The 18,509-nt window shown below is 43.6% G+C and overlaps 1 protein-coding gene and 1 long non-coding RNA gene across 2 annotated transcripts in view; both read left to right on the top strand.

Moving 5' to 3' along the window:
- On the top strand, nucleotides 1-504 carry LOC120998440. The gene is made up of 3 exons (XR_005778385.1): nucleotides 1-31; nucleotides 111-189; nucleotides 286-504. It is a non-coding gene; the product is annotated as an uncharacterized LOC120998440 (long non-coding RNA).
- A 5,561-nt stretch (nucleotides 505-6,065) lies between these two features.
- The window catches only part of LOC120997652 (zinc finger protein 260-like), a 32,019-nt gene continuing 19,575 nt past the window's right edge, over nucleotides 6,066-18,509 (top strand). The window contains exons 1-2 of the mRNA XM_040427845.1: nucleotides 6,066-6,261; nucleotides 13,992-15,193. Coding sequence (XP_040283779.1) covers nucleotides 6,066-6,261; nucleotides 13,992-15,193 — 1,398 coding nt within the window. The remainder of the gene's footprint in view (nucleotides 6,262-13,991; nucleotides 15,194-18,509) is intronic.

Below are 18,509 nucleotides of genomic sequence, written 5' to 3'. Positions count from 1 at the left end.
TCCAGAGGAGAAGCTCCCAGAGAACCATCAGGTAGATGGAGCTGAAGTCTCCCCAGAATCTGACCAGAAAGAGATTGAACCAAAGACCATTTTACATTTCTCTTCTTTAGGATGAAAATCTGATGGATATTAAGGCTGAGGTTAAAGATGAAGCAGAAGAGGAGACGGATTTATGGGGCAATCAGCAGGGTAAGGAGGGGGGCTGTCATGGGTCACCTGGATACTACTCCCATCATCTCATCATCACATGTAATAATCTCTCCTGTCCCTGTGTGTTTCCTACAGATGGACTCCTAGAAGGAAACCCCCCCGAGAGATGTCCCCGTCCTCTGTATTCCCAGGACTGTCCAGAGGAGAAGCTCCCAGAGAACCATCAGGTAGATGGGGCTGAGCCCAATACACATCTGTATAGGGGGGTCCTGCAGTCATATAGGGGTCATAGATGGTGGGGGTCTCTTATGTGGATCTGTTAGATTTCCCACCTGTCTGCTGTATTGTCCTGAATTGTTACAGATAACAAATCAGGGGGAAGATGTGACTGATATTAAAGTGGAGGATGAAGAAGAGCGGATGATGTGCGATCCCCTGTGTAAGAGTGAGGTGGAGGAGGACATTCCAGGAGATGTGACCACAGGTATGGAATCATGATTGGAGGAAGTGGATTCGGAGGTTTCTTCAGGTGAGGCTCCATCTTAGAGCTGGAGTAAAGGAGCACTCCGGGCAGTGACCCAGCTTTGAGTCTTGAAATAGCAGTCTAATGGTTTTATACTAGTAAAGGCACCGTAGACATGTATTAATGCCTCAGGTAGGTGTCATCAGATGCCGGGTGTTATAGATGACATTACTTCTACACTATAAAGGCTGGAGACATGTAGTAATGACTGTTATACCTCAGGTAGGTGTCATCAGATGCCGGGTGTTATAGATGACATTACTTCTACACTATAAAGGCTGGAGACATGTAATGGCTGTTATACCTCAGGTAGGTGTCATCAGATGCCGGGTGTTATAGATGACATTACTTATACACTATAAAGGCTGGAGACATGTAGTAATGGCTGTTATTATGAATGATCAGATTTTCTAATTTTTCATGTTATACCTACAAACTTAAAGGCTATGGACATCTTTGGGGGCATATTGTACTTATTTTGAGCTAAAAATCATTTTTTTTTCAATTGGTTTATTAATAATATGGAGTCCTTTTCTCTGTACAGAGCTGAGATGCTCTACTGGCAGGATATGAATTTTCTCTCTGCTCCATCAGGCAGGGAGGTGACAGGCTCCTTATCTCTGACATTATAGACCCTCATTATAGATCAGTTCTTATCTTACTGATAGCCTCTAAGGCCTGTATTACACCAACAGATTATCTGACAGATTTTCTGATCATTCATTGGTCAGATGGCCTATTACACACACAGATCTTTTGTTATACACACCAATTATTGGTCTCATTGGACAGATATTGGTCAGATAATCTGTTGGTATAATACAGGCCTTAGTAATTTAGAGCTCAGGATTATTAGATGACCAGCACAAGTACCAGTCACACAGCTAGAAAAACAGTTAACCCTTTGTGACAGAATGGCTCAATATTTTTACTAAAGACCAATTGAAAAAATGATTTTTAGCCCCAAATGAGTAAAATGCAATCATAAAAATAATGTTCCCCATACATGTTCTTTAAATGTATTTTATTGGGATTTTATGTGATCGACCAACACAAAGTACAAGTCTGTGTGAGGTTTCTCTGCAGAAGCGTCTGTGAACAGCAATTTTCAAGTCTTGTCACAGATTTTCAATGGGATTTAGGTGTCACATCTGTGACAGGTCTCAGAAGGTATGAAAGATTATCTATGCATTAGTGATCTGACAGCCTCTTTTGGTTTCACTTTGTCTGTGTGTTGCTGGTATGTCCACTCCTCCTGGTCAGGTGTGGATCATGTGACCTTTACCTCGCCCTTTTTAGTCTGACTTTTTCCATCACTCCTTGCTTGGGATAGCTTCATTTGGTCTTGGAAGAGCTGGAGTGTGGTTCGTGTTGAAGTCCTGTTCATCCATCATCCTCTGAAGTTAAGTGTTCCGTTTGTTGTGTTTTGTATTCTCTCCCCCCCCCCCCTTGGTTGTTTACTAGGCCTCAGTGAGACGCTAGTTCCCAGGGAAGGAACGGATGGTCTCTGCCCTGTCATTATCTTAAGGGCATCTGAGGGTCACCAGGGTTTTCTAGGTATCTGTGTATGGGTATCTCTACCATCGAGAGGTGCCCATACGGATAGGAGTTAGGGCCAGGAGCAGGGTTTTATAGGTAGTGACCCTTTTCCTTCCCTAGCGGTGAGGCCTAGTGTCTTTCCCCTTCATTCTTGTTGTCTTTTGGTGTTCTCCCCTACTACATCCGTGACATTAGGTCTGGACTGTGATTCTAAACCCTTCCATTGTAGCTATGGCTGGATGTTTAGGGTTGTTGTCCTGCTGGAATGTGAACCTCCGCCCCAGTCTCAAGTCTTCTGCAGCCTCTACCAGGTTTTCCACTAGGATTGCCCTGTATTTAGCTCCTTCCATCTTCCCATCAGCTCTGACAAGCTTTCCTGTCCCTGCTGAAAAGAAGCACCCCCCCCACAGCATGATGCTGACACCATGTTTCACGGTGGGTATGGTGGGTTCAGGGTCATGTGCAGTGGTAGTTTTTGTCACACATCGCATTTTGCATTTGTGCCAAAAAGTTCCACTTTGGTCTCCTCTGACCAGAGCACCTTCTTCCACGTGTTTGCTGTGTCCCCTACATGGATTGTGGCAAACTGCAAACAAGATTTCTTATGGCTTTCTTCTTGCCACTCTTCCATAAAGGGCAGATTGGCGGAGTACACAACTAATAGGTGTCCCGTGGACAGATTCTCCCACCTGAGCTATGGATTTCTGCAGTGTGACCATGGTCCTCCTGGTTACTTCTATAATTGGTGCTCTCCTTAGGTGAACGGTCATGTATTTCTAGATTTGCAGTTGTGCCATACTCCTTCCATTTTCGGATAATGGACTGACCAGTGCTCCGTGAGATGTTCAGAGCATTGAATATTTTTTATAACCTAACCCTGCTTTACACTTATTCACAACTTTATTCCTGACCTCTCTGGCGTGTTCCTTGGTTTTCATGATGCTGTTTGATCCCTGATGTTCTCTAACAAACCTCTGAGGCCTTCACAGAAGAGCTGGAGTTATACTGAGAATACATTACACACAGGTGGACTCCATTACTAATTAGGTGACTTCTGAAGGCAAAGGTCACACTGAATTTTATTTATGGGGATCAGAGTACAGGGGGCTGAATACAAATGCATGCCACATTTTTCAGATTTTTATTTATTAAACATTTTAAAACCATGTCTTATCTTCTTCTCACTTCACACAGACTTGTGCTTTGTTGGTCGTTCACCTAAAACCCCAATAAAATACATCTAAGTTTGTGAGTGTAACGTGAAAAAATGTGGAAAAGTTCAAGGGGTACGAATAAGTTTTATGGCACTGTATAAGACCTACATTCCGAATACTGCGCCTTCTTTATGAAAGAACCCAGCCAGCCTACATCGCTTCATGGAATGTTCACTACGCCTTGCCTCCAGGATGTACGAGGAGAGGGCTGAGCGAGCTGAAGTTTAAAGGGGAGTTATACCCTGTGGTTTATATACTTCATGGGTTACCTGAAATGCTTTTATTTTGTTGTAGAGCTAAGACCAAGGTGAGAGAGTGTTCCTCAAGAAACCTTCCCCCGCATGGCTTACACCATTGTATAAGCAGTGAGTGGATAAGGTTATGGAGGAAGAATCCCCATCTCTCAGTGAGAACATTAGACGTGATTAGGATGGAAGTATCTACTTATTTTAAAGCTTTTGAGAAAAATCTTCCTCATTATCTGGGAAGTTAGCATCTTCTATTACTGTATCCGACTCTGCCTCCTCTGATGAGGAACTCCACTTCCTCTTCTGACTATGAACTATTCTTTAGAAGACAAGGGCGGACTGGGAACTTAAAGTGGCCCTGGAAAAAAAAGTAAGTGGCCCCATGTTGTAGGGGGGTCTAAATGAACAAAAGACGGGGCAACACGAGTAGACGGGATCAACAATAACATAGTGCAAAACACCATCCCAGCAGAACCAAATAACTGTCACGCCTTGCCCTGTGAATGTGCGGAGGTCTGTCAGACTGGCTGCACATGTCTGACTTATTTGTTTTGATTTTGATTTGAGCTGGATCCATCTTCCCTCAGGTGTACTGGGTTTCATTGTTAGTGAGGCTATTTATCCCTCCTTCCCCCCAGTGGCCTGTGCGGGTTTTAGTTCTTTCCTGGGAGCTCTTGATTTGTGGTGGATCGTCTGCTCCAGCTCTGCTCAAGATAAGTCCTTTCCTTAATTTCCCTTTGTGTGTTTTATCTAGGCCTCTAGGGAGACGCTTGCTTCTTCCCGCTTTGAAGTAGAAGGTCGCCTCTTCCCTTTTCCCTGCTGCTTAGGGTTTGCCCAGGGTGTTTAGATTCAGGCACGAGGGCATGTGCATATTCACCCTAAGGGTATGTACATGGGCACAGCAGTTTAGGGATCGCTAAAAGGTGACCCTTTTCTCCCTAGCTTTTGGGCCTAGTTTGTTCTGTTTGTTTTCCCGTGCTTGGTTATTTCCCTGCTTACCTACCTACCGTGACAATAACACAATGTAGCACAATATACTGCCCCAAAAGCTGTCCCTCTGTGGTGGCATCAATAGCTATCTGTCCTCCTCCTCCAGTCATCTATGGAGCAGGGGGCTTAGGAGGTGAGGTGCGGGCCATAGCGGATGAATTCAGGAGGCCATGTGCGGTCGCTGGCTGGGTACCAGAGTACCTGATTCTCACAGCATTAGTTACTGTTGAGACCTCATTAGGTACCCGGTCAGCAGCAGAGAGGAGAATTTGAGTGGCCCCCTAGGGCATTGGCCCACCAGGAAATTTCTCTGTAAGGTCTATGGCTAATCTGCCCTTGGACAGGGATACTATGATGATAACTGAGGGATTTCTTTGTAGGAGCCAGTCAAACTTAAAAACAAAAGTCTAATCAACAAAGACGCAGGATCACTGGGCCTGAGAAAAGAGGGCACTCTGCTTTCCCCCCCCCAGGCTTGTGAATACATTTTGGCAAGCTGTTAGATGAGAAGCATAGTAAAGGAGGGTTACCACCTTCAATCCCAGCCCCAGAAAAATACAAAATCTCAGATTTACATTCAGATTCAGAAAGAGCTTCTGCAGTAAACAAGGAGAAACCTCAGGGAGATGAATCCGTACCTGGCGTGTAAGGAAATTCAGGATGGAGTCCATCCAATATAAACCACCAAGTAGCGTTTCAAGGACTGTGTGATGGCCACAATAGTAATGAAAGATGCTTAGTATCACGTGCCGATTCTTCATTTTCAATATCGTGCCCTAATATTCGCAGTCTGCCAAGCCCCCAGACTGTTCGCGGGGAGACCCGTGTAGGCCTTTGACTAGACCACCATAAAAAGGCATATTGTCGGTCATTGTGTTAAAGAGGTTTTCAGGTTTAATGTTTCCTCCGCTCCAGATAAATAGCATGGGATGCATTTAAGGCTTTTGTTGGGGGTTTGGGTTAAAGGGGTTCTCCAGGCTTTTTCTATAAATATCAGAACGGCGGTGGTCCGGCGCTTGGCACCCTCGCTGATCAGCTGTATGAAGGGAAGGCGCGTGCACTGCGCACATGCCGTCTCCCTTCCTGGTCACCGCTACTGCTGTCTATGGCAAAGCTCTCCTGTGAGCGGCGTCACATCTTCTGTACTTTATTTCACACCATCAACACGGATCCATCTTCAATATATTTTCTTACGCGTTTCGATCATAACGTCTTAGTCACAGCCGGGGTTACACTAATAAATGCCATCTTTACATAATGTCCAGTCTGAGACTCCCAGGATGCACCTCTCACTATGGGGTGAGCGCCGGCCCCTGTGGTTACCAAACCTTACTGAAAACAGATGGAATTGGAAACCTGAGCATGGTGGAGAGTCACTCCTGAAGTGTTAGTAGGTGAGCGATGGTGGGATGTTATGTCCGTCAGTACGCCTCTCCTTCCTCATCTGAAACCATCTGGATTGTTCTTGTGATGTTGTATGAAATGTTTGGAGACCGAGGAAGGGTTAACTGCACTTTTGCTGGTGACAAATGCTTCCGCAGGGCAGGTTGTGCAGCCACGTACTGGACACTGCAAAATGTGGCAGTTATTCCACTAGGTATGTAGTGGAGCAGTGGATGTAGGACTGGATCTGCGGTGCAAGATGGAAACAGATGCCGCACTTCCAAAAACCTGCAAGCTTTGCAGATATTGTGTCCGCACTTATGGGAACCATTCACACTAAGCCAAGTAGCCGCAAACAAACTGTGTGAACCGGTCCTGATAAAGCGTCTCATATCTAATGCTTTACATCTACAATTTACTGCACATTTTCATTCTTTTATAATCAGTTTTTTGGATTTAAATATTGACTGTGGTCTTGTCTGAGGTGAAATCCGTCCGTCCACGTAGCGTAAACCCGTCTCGTGTCATCCAATACACCGTAAAAAAGCTGCACCTAAATGACCAAGATTCATCTGGCGCCAAAACCAGTGTAAGTCAATGGGTGCCGGATCCGTTTTCTCCGACACATTATCCCATGACCACTGCATGCAGCGTTTTTCTGTCCGCCATGGGAACACAACCAAATGGGACGGAATGTAATCTGGTGACTCCGTTCCGTTCAGTTTTGTCCCCATTGACAGCGAAGGGACAGAACTGAAGCGTTTTCCTCCGGTATTGAGATCCTACGACATAGCTCAATACCGGAAAGGAGAATCCTGCAGCACAGAGGACACTACATTCCTAGTCCAATAACTTGTACTTACTGCAATGTCCAGTACGTGGGCTGCACAAACTGCCCTTTAACCCTTTGTACTTTCCAACCCCACCATTTAATATTGCATATGATGTAGTGGGAAGCCGGAATAAAATTCCAAATGGAGTGAAATTGCAAAAAAAGCTATTCCACCACAGTTTTACGGTTTTTTTATTTTATTTTATTTACGATGTGCGATAAAACTGACCAGTTAATATTCTTCTACAGGTCAGTACGAATCTGGCGATACCTTTTTATATGTATAGTTTTCTTGGGATAAAATCAGTTTTATTTTTTCGTCTCTATATTTTGACCCCTATAACTTTGTTATAATAATCACAGCTAAGACGATATCCCGTCAGAGGGAGTGATAACCACAGGTGGTGTATATGTAATAAATGTAATCACAGGAAGCAACCTGTTTTAAAACGTAGCCTTTAATCTAATATCAACATAAAATAAAAAAAACTCCCACGGACACACATAGAAAAGAAAGAAATATCCTTGATGACATAGGAGATAATACTGCAATCGTCCAATAGCACGGGTCAATGATAGACGTGGTGGACAGTCATGGATTCTGATCTGTCCCTAAAGCTGGCCCTAGGCTAGATAGCCCTGCCTAAAGACGGAATAGCCGCCCTGATGAGGACGATCCCGTGTTCTGGAACCTCCTTGTGAGACCTGGATAGACCCTATAATCCCGGTGAGTCTCTACTATGGGGCCTGCTCTAGGCGCACAGAAAAAAACAAACAAAACGGATATAGATTGACAGTATAGGGAGCAATGAGCCACCCACACTCATGGATGCTGCGTCTTGTGGGTGGACAGTTGCTCGCACAGATATGTCATATAAGGTACACAGACAACCACAGGTGTGATCATCTATGAATATGCATCATCAGATAGGCAACATCAGTGTGTAGCCCTCACACATCAGAATTAATGTGTGATGTTCACACACCGAAAATCGCCGTACACATTTGTACATGCAAGTGTATAGTTGAGATGTGTCTACACTCCAGGCACCAGGAGCACTGCCTATGGTGGCATGCAATCATGTGCCAGTGTCCCAACGCGTTTCAACCTAATTGATTTTCGGGTTCCTCAGGGGACATATATAAGTACAATGCTGTTTTTGGCATCAATAAGAGGTAACGGAGCAGTCAGCAGAGTCCTCAGTTATGATGACACAGTTAGACCAGATCATTTACTGGTCTTATTAAGTTCAGTTGTTAAATAGCTTTAAGCGGTCAGATACAAAGACCGTATTAGAGGACCATGGGGGCATTAAATGAGTAAGTCACTCGCCTTAGTGGGTATAGAGCATGAGTTACAAATTACCACACAGATATACAGGCTCATGCAAACCTAGTTCCCACATGGGTAAACAGAGTAACGACCTCATAAAGCAGCCACATATGTGTGATAACATGTGTGATAAGCATAGCAAACAAGTAACCAGATACTACTTGCGTGTCCGGATACAGCCAAAAGGCGCCCCAGGCTGTCTATGGAGTTAGTAGTATGTTCTCTGTCACTCCAGCCATAGCCCGTGTGCACACCAACCTTTAACAGGTAAGAAGAAAAACCCCCAATTCTCCGTGGAACTCACAGGTAATGGTGCCTCACTGGTCCTGCGTGTGAGGTCGCCATGCAGAGAAGCCTGTCCGATTTAAATAGCCCGCACTTAGTGAGTGATGCGAGGGGCCGGATAGTCACCCGCCCATCCCTGTTCAAGCCTAGGTTGGGCGTGAACCTATGCCTCGATCACGCCTCTAATAGGCGTGTCTGTCTTACTGGGTAGCTAAGGCCACCCCCATATCTGCTATGTCCTATGTGCCGTGTTGCCGCCCCGTCACACCCACATGGGGTGTGCCCTATTCCTATGGGCGGACCTGGTCCTAGTCGTATCACACAGTATGCAGCCGGCATCAGAGCTGTCGCTGATGACGTAACTGGCTGCACCCGGTCACATGGCCTTGCAGGCGTCGCGTCATCAGCATAGTGTCAGGACGCTGTCTGATGACGTTGCCAGTCGCCTCCAATCACGTGGCTCGGCAGGTATAGTTTAAAGCAATCGAATGCTTGCGGTACACAGATCTCATTATGATCAATACCGGGTTCAGTGAGATAGATAAAACATTATTAGGATACAGTTGAAAGGACCCAATGTGGATACATAGGCCATAATTTGAAAATAAAAGACAATTTGTGCAAATGAATGCGCGGACCATGGACCGGTTTAGTGTAAATGAATAAAATGGGGACAATAAATAGGGCAGGTATTGGCCCTACAAACACGGTACACATAGGGTACACATTCATAGGAGGCGATGATCTTCATGGGACAAGAATCCTGCAGGCTTGATAAAGCTATTTATGAGATCTTTGTCATATCATGGTGAATAGAGTTAATAATCTATATATATGTGAATTGATTTGTACATGGGATAGATAAAAGCATTGCAGTAATGGGGATGGCCACATATCATCCTCCCCTCAAGTTATTACCGTGCTACGATATATATATCGACCCCATATTAGATAGTATATGGCTGGCTAAAGGAAGCAGGAGTAATCGATGTTTTCATTCAGTCCTGCAGGTGACATGGTGTTTAACCTGTGTATCCATTTTGACTCTTTCTGTCTCAGGATAATGTCAATGTCTCCTCCTCTGATGGAGTATTTTATTGTTTCCACCATGGAGAAGTTAATTGCTTTCGGGTCTCCTCCATGTTTAAGAACCACATGCCTGGACAAAGGCTTATCACGCTTATGGCGAATGTCACCGATGTGTTCCAGGATCCTCTTTTTAAATGCTCTACATGTTTTACCAATGTATTTGAGGTTGCATTTACACTGGGCCATGTAGACCACACCTGTTGTGTTGCAATTTTCAAAACCACGGGTCATATATGGTCTTTGTATCTGACCGCTTAAAGCTATTTAACAACTGAACTTAATAAGACCAGTAAATGATCTGGTCTAACTGTGTCATCATAACTGAGGACTCTGCTGACTGCTCCGTTACCTCTTATTGATGCCAAAAACAGCATTGTACTTATATATGTCCCCTGAGGAACCCGAAAATCAATTAGGTTGAAACGCGTTGGAACACTGGCACATGATTGCATGCCACCATAGGCAGTGCTCCTGGTGCCTGGAGTGTAGACACATCTCAACTATACACTTGCATGTACAAATGTGTACGGCGATTTTCGGTGTGTGAACATCACACATTAATTCTGATGTGTGAGGGCTACACACTGATGTTGCCTATCTGATGATGCATATTCATAGATGATCACACCTGTGGTTGTCTGTGTACCTTATATGACATATCTGTGTGAGCAACTGTCCACCCACAAGACGCAGCATCCATGAGTGTGGGTGGCTCATTGCTCCCTATACTGTCAATCTATATCCGTTTTGTTTGTTTTTTTCTGTGCGCCTAGAGCAGGCCCCATAGTAGAGACTCACCGGGATTATAGGGTCTATCCAGGTCTCACAAGGAGGTTCCAGAACACGGGATCGTCCTTATCAGGGCGGCTATTCCGTCTTTAGGCAGGGCTATCTAGCCTAGGGCCAGCTTTAGGGACAGATCAGAATCCATGACTGTCCACCACGTCTATCATTGACCCGTGCTATTGGACGATTGCAGTATTATCTCCTATGTCATCAAGGATATTTCTTTCTTTTCTGTTCTTTTCTATGTGTGTCCGTGGGAGTTTTTTTATTTAATGTTGATATTAGATTAAAGGCTACGTTTTAAAACAGGTTGCTTCCTGTGACCCTATAACTTTGTTGTAATTATGTGTACGGAGCTGTATGGGGGCTCATGTTTTGCGGGGCGAACTGAACTTTTTAGTGATGCCTTTCTGGGGGATGTGTGACTTTTTAATCACTTTTTATTTATTTATTTTTATAGAAAGTGAAGCATATATTTAAATAACTGTGGGGAGATAATGATCACTCTGATAACCAACAAATTATACATACAACAAAAAACGGAATTAGTGGGTGACCTCAATTAAGACTTAACTTTTGGGTATATTATTTTAATGATGTATTAAAAGGAAGCGGAAGGCCGACAACCAGGGTGCAACACACTTCTCACCAGTCACTCAGTGGTGAATAAATAGAGTATTGCTATATTAGTGCCGGGGGGATGGAGAGGGGGGAGGAGGATAGGGGAGAACGGGGTCTCTTCCTTCTAGTAGGCCCTTCTCTAATCCTTCTCTTGCTGGGGATCAACAAGCTCACCCTGAACAGGGCGATCCCACTGCGTGTCTCCTTCCTCCTAGTGTATCCCTTGATATCCCAATGCTGCGCCAGTTGACTGCCCAGCTTCGTCGGGGAAAGGGAGCAAGCGGAGGAACTGACACCTGGCACAATAAAAGAAAACGCAAAGATATAGCTACATAAAGCAAATATGCAGGTATATAATGTCCTGCCCAGGCATAGACATGGGATTATGCACAGAAAAACAAGCAGTATATAGCTATGTCCCAGTACCACTCTGCCCGACGTGTTTCATTGGCCTGAGACCAACTCATCAGGGGACTTACAGCATATGAAATAGCAAAAGATTAAGCAAATAACAAGTAAAACTCAGCAGCAACGGCAGAGGCTCCATCTGGTCAGTCTACTGGAGGACTTTGCCCTCATAGCACAGCCCTCTACGTTCTCTGAAACTGATGTCATCCAGCCGAGCTTATGGCAGCAGCGCATGTAATTGCGTGCAAGCGGGCCTTTTTAAAGGCAGCCGCGCTGCACATAAGCTGCACCCCATCCGGCTCATGACCCGTCACGGGATTGGGGAGCCATGACATCAGTCGCATGAGCCGTCACGTGATCAGACAGGGGCCGGCGCAGCAGTCACAGGATCAGTGGAGGGAGTGTCTGTAGTGTACCAGGCCCTCCCCTTCGATGACGCTGCTAGGAGGCGGGTAAAACAAAGGAGAGGATGTCTGTTAAGTCACAAACATGAAAGGTTGAAGGATGATGCTACTAAAGTATATCAATCAAAACTGATTAATATCCTACGGGTGTCTGCAGTTCAGGAAGTCAAAACTCCTCTTCTGAGATAAGTTAATTATCTTTGGCCTCACGTAAGATATTAATCAGTTTTGATTGATATACTTTAGTAGTATCATCCTTCAACCTTTCATATGTCCCCTCATCTCTCAGGAGGTCCATACACATCACTTTCTAACGTGGGGTGTCCATTATAATGATGTTCCCTCCTTTATCCGAAGGCTTAATTGTTATCCCCTTGTTAGCACCCTTTGTCAAAACATTACCGTCATACATTAGCGATACGGGTGACTTACTCGTCAGACTAGAGGTGGTCTTCTTGGATGAAAACTCCTTGCTTGGGTCCATCGATGTAGAGGCCCTGTATTCCTCGATCCCACACCACCTTGGTTAAAAGCAGTTGAGTCCTTTCTGATAACCAGGGGCTGTCAAATTCAGGCATGCAACTCTTTCATCTTGCAGCTACTTGAATTCACCCTCACCTGTAATTACTTTCTCTTTGACGGCACCTACTTCCACCTGCCCAGGGGCTGTGCAATGGGGAGCCCTTGTGCCCGATCGTATGCAAATTTGTTCCTGGGCTGGTGGGAGAGGTGCATAGACTTTACTGAACCCCCCCCTTCCCCCCCCCCCCCCACACACACACACACACACACACACACACACACACACACACACACAGTGGATATTGTGATGTGGGCGAGATTTATAGATTGTATTTTTGTCATATGGCGAGGGGCAAAAGAGAATTTAAAAAATCTGCTAGTGGCCTTGAACAGGAATAACATAGGCCTTAATTTTTACCTCCGAAATTGTAACTAACTCGCTCCCCTTTCTAGATATTATGATAGAAAGGGACCCTGGGGGGGGGGGGGGGTTTCAAACCAAGACCTTTAGGAAGCCCACATCTACAAACTCGTTTTTGAAGTGGGACAGCTATCATCCACAACCCCTTAAACAGGGTATCCCCATAGGCCAGTACCTGAGAATGAGCAGGAACTGCTCTACACTCAGTCACTTTAAAGGGCAAGCAGGAGATTTGCATCTAAGATTCCGTGAAAGGGGCTATTCGGATCACATTTTAAGGAAGGCGTATCAGAGAGCCTTAATTAGTGACCGCACGGAACTCTTGCACCCTAAGGAAGAACAGAAGGCGAAAAATTCTATCTGCCCTATAGCTACATTCGATGGGGGAGCAGATGAGGTGAGAAAGATCATCTCTAGAAATTGGGGTATCCTTAAAATCGATCCTGACATTAGTAAAGTGATAGCGGAGGCCCCACAAATCATTTAAGGAGAGGTTGCAATTTACGTGATCATCTCATCCATAGCCACTACAGTGGGACATCCAAAAATAACGCGGGATGGTTACATAACATCCGTGGATGTTACCGCTGTAGTGGCTGCGTAGCCTGCCCACATATCACCCAAGGCCACTCTTTCACCAGTAATATAACACACAAAAAATATACCATCAAAAGCTTCATTAACTGTCGGTCTAAAGGAGTGATTTATAGAGCAGTATGTGGGTAAAACCACCCAAGAACTTCGAAGAAGAGTGGGCGAGCACCTGGGGGATATGCGTCACAAAAGGGATACTCCTGTGGCAAAACACGTTGAACTCCTACATGCAGATCCCAATATGCAAACTGCCGAAACTCAGGAGACGTTCAAGAGTCAGCCTTAAATTTCTACAGCAGATACATAGCAAAGAAAGGAAAGGGTGTATTCCTCACATTCCTGATGGATCAACTTCTGACTTTGGCACATTTTATATTGTATGTGTCTCTCCAGCCTAAGGCCAGATTCACATGAGCTTATTATGGACATATTATCCATCTGTATTATGCACATGTGTCCCAACCACAGGTTCAGCTGACATCAACTCACAGTATCATAGAATGGAATGTGATAAATGTATCCAATTGTTTTAATAAAAAATCATAAAATCTATTCTTAATCTTAACAGAAAATCCCTGTGAGAAGCCTGAAGGAAACATCATGTTATCGCTAGATTATAAAGATGAAGATACCAGGGAGCGCTCTTGAGGAGAAAATTTTATTACCTGTAATGTACATCCAGGACTTCACAGTGCAGAGCCATCAAATAATTTCCCCAAGAATGAGGAACTTTCTAATGACCAATCACAGATTATTAACCCAAGTCCAAATCTATCATATAATGATCCTAATCATGAGGAATCTTCTGACCAATCACAGATTATTACCCCAAATATAGGGCAGAAACGGGGAAAAAGGTTTAATTGTGAGAAACGTGGAAAACAATTCAGATCGAAGTCAGAGCTTTCTGTAAACAGAAGTAGTCACACAGGACAGAAGCCGTATTCATGTTCAGAATGTGGAAAATGTTTTCCCAAGAAGTCAAGCCTTGATGTACATAAAATAATTCACACAGGAGAGAAACCATATTCATGTTCAGAATGTGGGAAATGTTTCACAAATAAAAAAGGTCTTACTTCACATTTCAGAATTCACACAGGAGAGAAGCCATATTCATGTTCAGAATGTGGGAAATGCTATAACCAGAAATCAAGCTTCGATCTACATAAAAGAATTCACACAGGAGAGAAGCCATATTCATGTTCAGAATGTGGGAAATGCTTTAACAAAAAATCAAGCCTTGATGTACATAAAAGAATTCACACAGGAGTGAAGCCATATTCATGTTCAGAGTGTGGTAAATGTTTTACAGATAAATTCCATCTGGTTGTACATCAGAGAATTCACACAGGAGAGAAGCCATATTCATGTTCAGAATGTGGGAAATGCTTTAAACGGAAATCAAGCCTTGATGTACATAAAATAATTCACACAGGAGAGAAGCCATATTCATGTTCAGAGTGTGGGAAATGTTTTCTAGATAAATTACGTCTGGTTGTACATCAAAGAATTCACACAGGAGAGAAGCCATATTCATGTTCAGAATGTGGAAAATGCCTTAACCGGAAATCAAGCCTTGATGTACATAAAAGAATTCACACAGGAGAGAAGCCATATTCATGTTCAGAGTGTGGGAAATGCTTTAGCGAGAAAACAAGCCTCAATCGACATAAAAGTATTCACACAGGAGAGAAGCCATATTCATGTTCAGAATGTGGTAAATGCTTTAACCGGAAATCAAGCCTTGATGTACATAAAAGAATTCACACAGGAGAGAAGCCATATTCATGTTCAGAGTGTGGGAAATGCTTTAGCTGGAAATTAAGTCTTGATCAACATACGAGAATCCACATAGGAGAGAAGATATGTTGATGTTTTTTGTAAGAATAATGTTTTACAAAGAAATTAGTCTTTCAAACTTGCAGACTTGTGTGTTCATTTTACCTCATTGTGCCAATATTGTATGCGAGTGAGCAACAGAAGTCATACTCACAAGTCGCTGGTAAAAAACCTTTTGTTTCTTTTATTTCTTTTTACTTCACATCAATATAAAATGGTATATCATGAGGGATGCTGAGACAGACATCGTTCACACCTCCCCTCCACGCTATGTTTCGGGAGAACATGCCCCCTTACTCATGAGTGCAGGTAGAGGGGGAGGTAAGATTTTTAAAGCACCAACAGCTGATTCATATACAGGGAGTGCAGAATTATTAGGCAAGTTGTATTTTTGAGGATTAATTTTATTATTGAACAACAACCATGTTCTCAATGAACCCAAAAAACTCATTAATATCAAAGCTGAATATTTTTGGAAGTAGTTTTTAGTTTGTTTTTAGTTTTAGCTATTTTAGGGGGATATCTGGTGTGTGCAGGTGACTATTACTGTGCATAATTATTAGGCAACTTAACAAAAAACAAATATATACCCATTTCAATTATTTATTTTTACCAGTGAAACCAATCTAACATCTCAACATTCACAAATATACATTTCTGACATTCAAAAACAAAACAAAAACAAATCAGTGACCAATATAGCCACCTTTCTTTGCAAGGACACTCAAAAGCCTGCCATCCATGGATTCTGTCAGTGTTTTGATCTGTTCACCATCAACATTGCGTGCAGCAGCAACCACAGCCTCCCAGACACTGTTCAGAGAGGTGTACTGTTTTCCCTCCTTGTAAATCTCACATTTGATGATGGACCACAGGTTCTCAATGGGGTTCAGATCAGGTGAACAAGGAGGCCATGTCATTAGATTTTCTTCTTTTATACCCTTTCTTGCCAGCCACGCTGTGGAGTACTTGGACGCGTGTGATGGAGCATTGTCCTGCATGAAAATCATGTTTTTCTTGAAGGATGCAGACTTCTTCCTGTACCACTGCTTGAAGAAGGTGTCTTCCAGAAACTGGCAGTAGGACTGGGAGTTGAGCTTGACTCCATCCTCAACCCGAAAAGGCCCCACAAGCTCATCTTTGATGATACCAGCCCAAACCAGTACTCCACCTCCACCTTGCTGGCGTCTGAGTCGGACTGGAGCTCTCTGCCCTTTACCAATCCATCCATCTGGCCCATCAAGACTCACTCTCATTTCATCAGTCCATAAAACCTTAGAAAAATCAGTCTTGAGATATTTCTTGGCCCAGTCTTGACGTTTCAGCTTGTGTGTCTTGTTCAGTGGTGGTCGTCTTTCAGCCTTTCTTACCTTGGCCATGTCTCTGAGTATTGCACACCTTGTGCTTTTGGGCACTCCAGTGATGTTGCAGCTCTGAAATATGGCCAAACTGGTGGCAAGTGGCATCTTGGCAGCTGCACGCTTGACTTTTCTCAGTTCATGGGCAGTTATTTTGCGCCTTGGTTTTTCCACACGCTTCTTGCGACCCTGTTGACTATTTTGAATGAAACGCTTGATTGTTCGATGATCACGCTTCAGAAGCTTTGCAATTTTAAGAGTGCTGCATCCCTCTGCAAGATATCTCACTATTTTTTACTTTTCTGAGCCTGTCAAGTCCTTCTTTTGACCCATTTTGCCAAAGAAAAGGAAGTTGCCTAATAATTATGCACACCTGATATAGGGTGTTGATGTCATTAGACCACACCCCTTCTCATTACAGAGATGCACATCACCTAATATGCTTAATTGGTAGTAGGCTTTCGAGCCTATACAGCTTGGAGTAAGACAACATGCATAAAGAGGATGATGTGGTCAAAATACTCATTTGCCTAATAATTCTGTACAGGGTGTATACAAACCATATCGTTATATGCAAAATACATAGCCATAAATAACCCTAACCCCGGGTTCACACCTGAGCGTTCTGAAAGGAGCGCTCTGTATGCGCGATTGTACGGGCGTTTACAAGCGCGCATACAGAGACAAGCGATTACACATTGTCGCGCGTTCCCAAAAGTCTATTGTACGGGAACGCGCAACAAACGCCCAAAAAAAAGCTCAAGTACTTGTTTGAGCGTCGGGCGTTTTACAGCGCGTAGGAACGCGCTGTAAAATGCTCAGGTGTGAACTTAGGGTAACACATGAAAGTGATTAAGCATATAAATGCACTAAAGCTAAGAATTTTATTTAACCCTTTAGGTATTAAAGACTGGAGTTTCACTATCCAAAAGGTCTCCCTTTGTAACAATCTTCTACTGTTATTCTCCTCATGGACTCCACTTTTTACCATCTTCAGAACCTGCCACCTCAGATCTGACACCTGATGGGCCCTATCATAAAAATGTCAAGCGACTGTAGTTTCACTTTGTTTTTTCACCTCCACTGTTTCCATCTTACTCTCCCTTCTGAGTTTCTTCCTAATGCTGGACTTATGCTCATGGATTCTGATCCTTATTGTCCAAGTTGTTTGCCTAACATATACAGTTGCAAGAAAAAATATGTGAACCCTTTAGAATGATATGGATTTCTGCACAAATTGGTCATAAAATGTGATCTGATCTTCATCTAAGTCACAACAACAGACAATCACAGTCTGCTTAAACTAATAACACACAAAGAATTAAATATTACCATCTTTTTATTGAACACACCATGTAAACATTCACAGTGCAGGTGGAAAAAGTATGTGAACCCCTAGACTAATGACATCTCCAAGAGCTAATTGGAGTGAGGTATCAGCCAATTTGAGTCCAATCAATGAGATTAGAGGTGTTGGTTACAGCTGCCCTGGCCTATAAAAAACACACACCAGTTCTGGGTTTGCTTTTCACAAGAAGCATTGCCTGATGTGAATAATGCCTCGCACAAAAGAGCTCTCAGAAGACCTACGATTAAGAATTGTTGACTTGCATAAAGCTGGAAAGGGTTATAAATGTATCTCCAAAAGCCTTGCTGTTCATCAGTCCACGGTAATACTTTGTCTATAAATAGAGAAAGTTCAGCACTGCTGCTACTCTCCCTAGGAGTGGCCATCCTGTAAAGATGACTGCAAGAGCACAGCGCAGACTGCTCAATGAGGTGAAGAAAAATCCTAGTGTGTCAGCTAAAGACTTACAAAAGTCTCTGGCATATGCTAACATCCCTGTTAGCGAATCTACGATATGTAAAACACTAAACAAGAATGGTTTCATGGGAGGATACCACAGAGGAAGCCACTGCTGTCCAAAAAAAACATTGCTGCCCGTTTACAATTTGCACAAGAGCACCTG

The sequence above is a fragment of the Bufo bufo genome, chromosome 4, assembly GCF_905171765.1.
Source record: "Bufo bufo chromosome 4, aBufBuf1.1, whole genome shotgun sequence".
NCBI lineage: Eukaryota > Metazoa > Chordata > Amphibia > Anura > Bufonidae > Bufo > Bufo bufo.
Note: the sequence above shows the minus strand (reverse complement) of the source record. Positions and strands in the feature narration are given on the sequence as shown.